We start from the raw sequence: 8,639 nt of genomic DNA on the forward strand, positions 1-8,639 counted from the left end.
GTTCAATTAAAGGAAAATACTGACATCTGGGCTGAAACAACTGTAAAACTCATCAAGTATAATAAGAGAATAAAAGAGTATAATCAACACAGAGGAATAAACAGAACATCCAATACTGTACTCTAAATAGGTTCAGTGGATATTATGACTCTTTCCTAGGCCAGAAAAGAATAACAATACCCATAAAAAGCCCAAAATTTATCTCAATTTACAAATACCACATGTGAATTGTAAAACTCTACAGTTAAGGGAGGATAAAACTCAGAGCAACATCATAACAGCATTAAAAAATACTCAGACCCAGTAGTTTTGTCCATTGTCTGCACAGCAAACAGTCGACAAGACTAGCAATTTTTTCATGCATTCCCTCAGTTGACAGTTTAAAAGTTGAAACACATTCAGAATAAGAATATGAACAATTAAAATCCAACCGCACCAAAACACATCACTTCAAAACAGTAACAACATTTGCATATAATGGTTGCACCTGTTGATACCATTAGATGATGTTCAGTAAAACATATATACTGTATAATTTGAACAAAAAAAGCAAGGAACATTGGCATACATAAGAAATGTCAATTAATACATTCAGAGATTTCAGTGTTCCACACAGTGTCACACTGAGACCTCTGAAAATGTGAGCTAGGCAACCAAGTTCATAGCATAAGTGACGAAACAGACCTTATATCTTTCCATTGACTATGGTTTATGAAATCTGGTTTCTACCAGAATTGCTGGTGCTCTTTCAGAGCACAAATGATTTTGATGACTTTACAATACAGCAAATTGCCTACACAATCTAATTATTTATATGTTCTCATAACTGGACAAATACAAATATTTTTCCTACCTTCAGAATCCTCCTCGTCGTTCAATTCTGCAAAATAAGAAAAAACATGTGATGGAATAGGTCTTTGAACCTTATTCAATAGTATGAAAAAAAGGGAATTTTTTATGCATTCAGTTCATAATTAAATTATCGTAAGAATACTACAGAACTACATGAGGGAGGAATGCATACACACACCACAGCAGAATTGCAAGATGATAAAATAGGCTCACAAAAACTAAATTTTACAATACAGCCCAAGATTATTGCATCCCTGATATCCCACAAAAACATAAAGGTGGTTGCAACCAGGTAGCTCTGTACTCTCACAGATGGATAAATGAGTACTGTACCAGATAACCAATTGCCTCCAGTTTTTTTTGTGGTCTGGGAAATATTAGTTAAGTAAAAAAGAGGCAGGGAAGTGAGAAATTACTATAGATACTGTAATTTTTTTTATAATTTCATTTCTTTTATTAGAGTCCCATTCCACTTATAGAATGAATAACAATTTAAGTGAGATGGATCGAGCTGCGAGAACCCCATAACAAGCTGATTTTTAATAATATGTTCCTATTGATGACATTAATGCTTGAAAAATTAATAGAGTCAAAAAAATGTAATTACAATGACTACCTGAAAGATATTTTGCAAGAATTCACCTTTGAATGGTCAGAACCTGTTTTTGATAACAGTTCCTCTTATCATCTCAAAGTATCACACTGTTCATTGGCAAAATGATATTGTTAAACTACAATAAAGTTTTGTACATACTTACCTGGCAGATATATACTTAGCTATAGTCTCCGACGTTCCCAGACAGAATTTCAAATCTCGCGGCACACGCGACAGGTAGGTCAGGTGGTCTACCTTACCCGCCGCTGGTGGCGGATGTACGAACCACTCCCGTAAGCTTGTCAGATTTTTCTCTTCCACCTGTCTGCTGAGGGGAGGCTGGGTGGGCCATTAATCGTATATATCTGCCAGGTAAGTATGTACAAAACTTTATTGTAGTTTAACAATATCATTTTTGTACATGAACTTCCCTGACAGATATATACTTAGCTGATTGGCACCCTTGGTGGAGGGTAAGAGACAGCTCAATAATACAGGTAAGACGGGAAACAACTAATGTTGTAGGATATAAAAACCTTGGTTCTCACCTTTTCAGGATGAAGACTTCATAGATACTATCTCTGAGTCTGCATTGCCTGGAGAGCTACAGCTAGGACGTGAACCTGATGCTGAAAGACTCTCGGATCTACCACTGGGATATGTGATCCCCTATTGTGGTAGAATCCAAGTCGGATGCTGTTAGAGGGACCTTGTCCGCTTACCTAACAGATCCTTACCACTACCTCTGCAAGGAGCCAAAACCCACCAGACCACCTAACCAAAATACAAAGGGTTAATATTACGACAAAAAGAGGTGCCTCCTGCAACCTCTTTCAGACAACCAAAAAACAACAATATAAAATATAGGGTAACATATAAAAAATTTACACAGGATAAGTTTCAGCTCCCTGCCCCAGCACCGAATCCGCCGATACGAAAGGACCCAAGGCGAAGCATTTATCATATGTGATTTTTTACATCACGTAGGTAGTGGTTTGCGAAAACCGATTGGCATCTCCAAAAAGTTGCCTCCATCAAGTTCCGCACAGACATATTTTTTCTGAATGCAAGCGAAGTTGCGATGGCTCTCACCTCGTGAGCTTTCACTTTCAGTAGTCTAAAATGTTCTTCCTTACAGGCAACATGTGCCTCTGTAATAAGGCTTCTCAGAAAAAAGGAAAGAGCATTCTTCGACATGGGCCGAGTGGGGTACTTTACGGAGCACCAAAGCACATCTTGATTAGCCTTAAGTTGTTCCTTCCTCTTAAGGAAAATACTTCATAATTCTCATAGGGCAAAGAGTTTCTTTCAGGCTCTTCCCCTACTAGAAAAGATAAAACTACGAACTTCAAAGCTCCTGGCCAAGGGCGTGATGGGTTTTTCATTCTTTGCAAGGAAACTTGGAAGAAACGAAACACACCATAGAATCTTCCTTAAACCTACATTGCCCTCAATAGCTTGAAGCTCACTCACTCTCTTAGCTGTAGCTAGGGCCAAAAGGAAGATAGCCTTCTTCGTCAGATCTTTGAAAGAGGCTAAGCCAGGAGGTTCGAATCTAGACGATCCAAGGAATTGTAGAACTACGTCTAGATTCCAGTTCGGTACTACATGAGGACGCTTAATGGTTTCAAATGATCTAATAAGATCATGCAGGTCCTTATCATCGGATATATTTAAGCTCTATGCCGAAATACGCCGCCAACATACTGCGGTATCCCTTAATAGTTGACACAACCAGATGACATTCTTCTTGAGGAAAATAAGGAAATCGAATCCGCAATTTGGGATCCACAGAGTACTGGAAAGAGGAAATGGTTCTTCCTCTTGCACCAACGTCTGAAGACATCCCACTTTGACTGGTATACACAAGGTGGAAGGGTCTCCTCGCTCTTGCGATTGCTTTAGCAGCTGTTGCTGAAAAGCCTTTCGCTCTGACCAAACTTTGGACAGTCTGAAACCAGTCAGACTGAGAGCGAGGAGATTTTTGTGGTACTGTCGAAGTGGGGTTGTCTGAGTAGATCGCTCCTTAGCGGGAGCGATCTTGGAAGGTCCACCAACCATTCCAGTACCTCTGTGAACCATTCTTGGGCCGGCCAAAAGGGAGACGATTAAGGTCATTTCTCGTTGAATCGGACTCTACGAACTTCTTGATGGTTAGCCCCAGGATCTTTGAAGGGGGGAAAACGCGTAGACGTCGAGTCCGTTCCAGTCTAGAAGAAAGAGCATCTATTGCTACTGCCTCTGGATCCGATATCGGAGAGCAGTAAGGATCCAGCCTCTTGTTCTTTGACGTGGCAAAGAGGTCTATGTGTGGCCTGCCCCATAACTTCCACAGGCTCTGGCATACATCCAGATGAAGGGTCCACTCTGTGGGAAGGACCTGATCTTTCCTGCTGAGAGATCTGCTCTTACATTCCTTTCTCCCTGCACGAACCTGGTGAGAAGCTTGATTCCTCTTTCTTTCTCCCACAGAAGAAGGTCTCTTGCTGTCTCGTACAGGGAGAATGAATGCGTTCCCCCCCTGTTTCCTGATATATGCCAGAGCTGTAGTGTTGTCCGCGTTGACCTGCACTACCGATCTTCTGACTTTGGGCTCGAAAGCCTTCAGAGCCAACCACACAGCCATCAACTCCTTTCTGTTGATATGCCAGGCTACCTGGTCCCCCACCCAGGTACCTGACACTTCGCTGGTTCCCAGAGTTGCACCCCACCCCATGTCCGACGCGTCGGAGAACACCAGGTTGGGGGTCTGTGATTGAAGAGACAGTCCCTTCGCAAAGAGGTTGGGATCTGTCCACCATAAGAGATGTTTCTTGATGTCCTGGGATAACGACAGGGAGAACGTCAAATCCTGAAGAACGACGACTCCAATTCCGATGAAGAAAGAATTGGAGCGGTCTCAGGTGCAACCTTCCTAGGGAAACGAATTGCTCAGAGAGGAGAGCGTCCCCAGCAGACTCATCCACTCCCTCACTGTGCATACTCTTTCCCTAAGAAGGTTGTTACTCTCTCGAATCGTCGGGCTATCCTTTCCTGCGAGGGAAAAAAGCCCGAAAACTCAGAGAGTTCATCTGTATCCCGAGATACACACACTCTTGCTCGGGAATTAGTGATGACTTCTTGAAATTGACTAGAAGTCCCAAAGCCTTCGTCAATTCTAAAGTTACTTGTAAGTCCTTCAAACAACGATCTTCTGAATGGCCCTTATTAGCCAATCGTCGAGGTACATGGATATCCTTACCCTTTCAAATGAAGCCATTGAGCCACATTCCTCAAAAATCCCCGTGAACACTTGAGGGGCCGTCGTAGAGGCCGAAACACAGAGCCCTGAACTGAAAAATTTTCCCCCCCATCATGAATCTGAGAAATTCCTCGAGGAAGGATGGATCGGTACGTGGAAGTAAGCGTCCTGTAAATCCAAGGAAACCATCCAGTCCCCTGGACGAAGTGCTGCCAGCACTGATGAAGGCGTTTCCATCGTGAACTTCTTCTTTTCTACGAAGAAGTTCAGGGCGCTTACATCCAACACCGGTCTCCATCCCCCTGAGGACTTCGGAACTAGGAAAAGGCGGTTGTAGAAGCCCGCGATGAATGATGGTCTGTCACTAGTTCGATAGCCCCCTTCTCCAGCATCTGATCTACTGCTAGATGGAGAGCGTGATTCATGAGATGGGGTCTCTGTACCTGGCCCCGTCAGTTCCCATTGGGGGGGGGGATGGTCATCAAGGGAGTCTTTCGACGAAAGGGATGAGGTAACCTCTCCTCAAAATAGGAAAGGGTCCAAGGATCCGCCCCTTTTTGGGCCCAGACTTCTGCAAACTCTAAGAGTCTGGCGCCCACTGTGTTTGAAGGACTTGCAAGTTATTTGGGGGCTTTAACAGACTTGGCGAAAGTCTTACCCCTTCTTGAAGGTCTACGACCCTCTAAACGTAGAGGTTCTTGATGAAGATGCCCCTCGAAAGGGTTCTCGAAACACTTGCCTTTTCCTTCTTAGCCTTGGTAGGGAAGGAAGGGCGAGGTTTTCTTGCCGACTGTGCCAAAAGGTCCTGGGTGGCTTTGGCCGAAAGTGACCTCGAAATGTCCTGCACTCGATGTTTTCGGGAACAACTGAGTAGACAGAGGAGCAAACAGCAAAGAAGACCTCTGAGCATGGGAGACCGACTTCGTTAAGAAGGAACAATAAACCGACCTCTTTCTTCACGATCCCGGCCCATAAAGGGAGGCGATTTCACTCGCTCCGTCTCTTACCGACCTTTGTCATACAAGACAAGACACACATAAGATCTTCTGGCGAAATTGACTCTGGCACTTCAATTTTCTTGGCTAGGACTCCCAACGACCAATCAAGGAAGTTAAATACTTCTAGCACTCTAAAACATACCTTTGAGCAAATGATCCAATTCATTCATTGCCCAAGTCGTCTTAGCAGAGTTAAGGGCAGTTCTCCTTGTCGAATCTACCAGCGCCGAAAATCCGAATCAGCCGAAGACGGTAGACCCAATCCTAAGGGCTCTCCTGTTTCGTACCAGAAACCAGCGCGTCCTGATAACTTCGAAGGAGGAAAAGCGAACATCGTTTTCCCCGCTTCTTCTTTGGAAGCCATCCAGGAACCAAAAAACTCTCAGTGCCTTCTTCATAGAAAGAGTTGGCTTCATCCTCACACAAGAAGAACTCTTCGCTGTCTTCGCCGTTGAAAAAAGTGAGTGAGGAGAAGGAGGAGCCGTAGAGTAAGGGAATCCCCAAAAACTTGTAAAAGTAGCTCTGTAAGCTTCTTGTAAGAAGAGACAGCAGCAGAAGTGGTTCGGTTCCTCATCCGAACCTTCTAGGACGTCTTGTCGAGGCGGAGCGCGGAAGATCCTTAGGTGACGAAGGGATCTAGCAGGAGTTGAGCGAGAGGTTGGAGAACGCCCTCTCTTAGAAGAGTTCACATCCACTGGAGAACAATGAGAAGATCTGGGATGTCTACGATGAGACTCCCTCTTCGAGGTATACGGAATCTCAGCCGAAGGAGAGGTAGGGCTCCTACTCCCGAGAATCCTCGGAAATATCCACAGGCGCTTACGAGGCGCAGCGCCTACTATACTCTATGCGCCTATCCTGAGCCGAGCGGCTGCCAGGAGAAGAGCGCCTATCGAGAGCAGAGCGCTTGCGCGGCTCTCCATACCTGTCCAGTTGCGTAACGATCAACGGAAGTTCGACTGGAAGGCGAAATGCGCCTACTAGGAGAAGGCTGCTTGCGAGACTCTTGACGTCTAACAAGAGGGTAACATTTCAGGAGAAGGGCGCTTCAAAACTAACGAGCGCCTACTTGGAGAAGGGCGCTTCCGGGATTCCTGGTGCCTACCAAGAGACAAACGGTCGAGGGAGAAGTGCGCCTAGAAGCGGGAGAGCGCCTACACGGAGAAGGGCGCTTGAAAGACTCTTGTTGTCTGCCCCTAGGAGAATAATCAGGAGTATGACGCCTTAAAAGAGACGAGCGCCCTACTAGGAGATCTATGTGCAGTAGGCTCTTGGCGCCTACCTTGCGGGAGCGGCTAACAGTAGGCCGTCTATCATGCACACGACTCCTACCAGACTCTAGATGCCTGTCAGGAGAGAAGTCACGATCCGACACTCGAGAGAGGTGACATCTGGAAGAAGAACGCCTACTTGTAAAAGGGCGCCTTCTAGAATCTTGAGGCTGCTGAGGAGAAGTCTCACGCGAGGGAGTGAAGAAATCGCGTGATGAGCAGGTGCAGTGCGCTTACCGGAAGCGGGAATCCAATCTGGAGAAAAAACTTCTTTCTCCATAGAGCGTCCTACGATGTTTGGCGCCTTGAAATCGAAAGAGAGCCAGGCGAGCGAGGGCGCTCACGCTGAGCCCCCCACCTTCATACGAAACCTCCCATATGAAGGAGAACGATCCTCTGAAGAGCGGCGCCTAGATCTCTTGATCGGAAGAGAAACTTCTTTCTTCCTACGTGATCTAACTGCTAGAGAGTCTGCTAGCGCCGTGATCTGAGCTTGAAGTCCCGCGAGTACTCTCGTAGGAGAATCTTCTTGTTCTTCTCGGAAGCAGGCGCCGAGCGCGGAGCGCGAGAAGAGAACGATCACAGGATTTCTTGGGTTTCTTCGCCTCCACCGACGATTCTTCCGGGAAAAGGAAAACCTCCGGACTAGAAGCCAAAGGACTTGCAGGGAGCCTTCCAAGCCCTCTTCAACGGGCGCGACGCATGCCGGGGGAGTTCCAACCTCTCTTCGGAGAGGGAAAACGACGAAGAGGAGAAGCATTGGCGTAGGAGCTCCTTCTTGTAGCGATCCGAGGCAGCCTGGGAGCGTACTTCAGGATCTGCCGAGGGGACGCCTGACCGTGGGGGCTCTCCCTAGCCCTCCTGCGGCTTTCGACTTTCCTACTCCACTGGAACTGGGAGTCTGGAAGAGGTCTAGGCCTAGAGGCACTAAGGAGCCAGTCAGACGCACCCTCCACAACACTGGGGACACTGCAATTATCACTAACACTTCCTTACCTTCCAAACTGACGAATCTCTGATCCATAGAAAACGATTCGTGGCTTTCAGAGCTGCCGCCTCCGAAGGCGAATCTTCGGCTTCGGTGCGGGGAGCCGGGGCTGCAACTTGGAAAGAAGGTTCTAATTCTACGTTAGTACTATTAGGATCCCACATCCAACTCACTCATTCTAGATCTGCTAGAACTTCTAGAGGAAGCCTTACGCACTATCACGTTCCAACTTCCTAACATAAAAGAGAGAGCCTTATATTCTTCTTCATTCAATCCCTTACATTCACTACACGGGTTAGCAAAAGAACATTCATTCCCCCCCCTGCATTTCATGCAAAACCGTGTGGGGGTCTACCGAAGCTTTCGGCAACCTCACCTTACATCCTTCATTCACGCAAACCCTAAACAAAACCGAAGTTTTAACTACCGAATCTAGATCAGACATCGTTAAGGAAAAATCAAACTCAAAAATCAAACCGGTCCACAATCAGCGTATGCCAAGCCAAAACAAAGCGAATACAGTCACCAAAAGAAGAGTCCAAATTAACTCCAGGCAAGCGAGAATCGAAAAACTATCGAGAGGAACCGACAACAGTTGTTATCGTTCCCGCGACAGAGAAAAATCTGACAAGCTTACGGGAGTGGTTCGTACATCCGCCACCAGCGGCGGGTAAGGTAGACCACCTGACCTACC

General features: G+C 46.1%; 1 protein-coding gene across 2 annotated transcripts in view; it reads right to left on the bottom strand.

Moving 5' to 3' along the window:
* The window catches only part of LOC135224651 (uncharacterized), a gene marked incomplete at its 5' end in the record, with an annotated part of 48,953 nt that extends 48,073 nt beyond the window's left edge, over positions 1–880 (bottom strand). For both annotated transcript variants that reach the window (XM_064263869.1, XM_064263868.1), the window contains 1 exon segment: positions 854–880. In XM_064263869.1, coding sequence (XP_064119939.1) covers positions 854–880 — 27 coding nt within the window.
* Positions 881–8,639: the final 7,759 nt, after the last annotated feature.

Source organism: Macrobrachium nipponense, chromosome 12 (assembly GCF_015104395.2).
Source record: "Macrobrachium nipponense isolate FS-2020 chromosome 12, ASM1510439v2, whole genome shotgun sequence".
NCBI lineage: Eukaryota > Metazoa > Arthropoda > Malacostraca > Decapoda > Palaemonidae > Macrobrachium > Macrobrachium nipponense.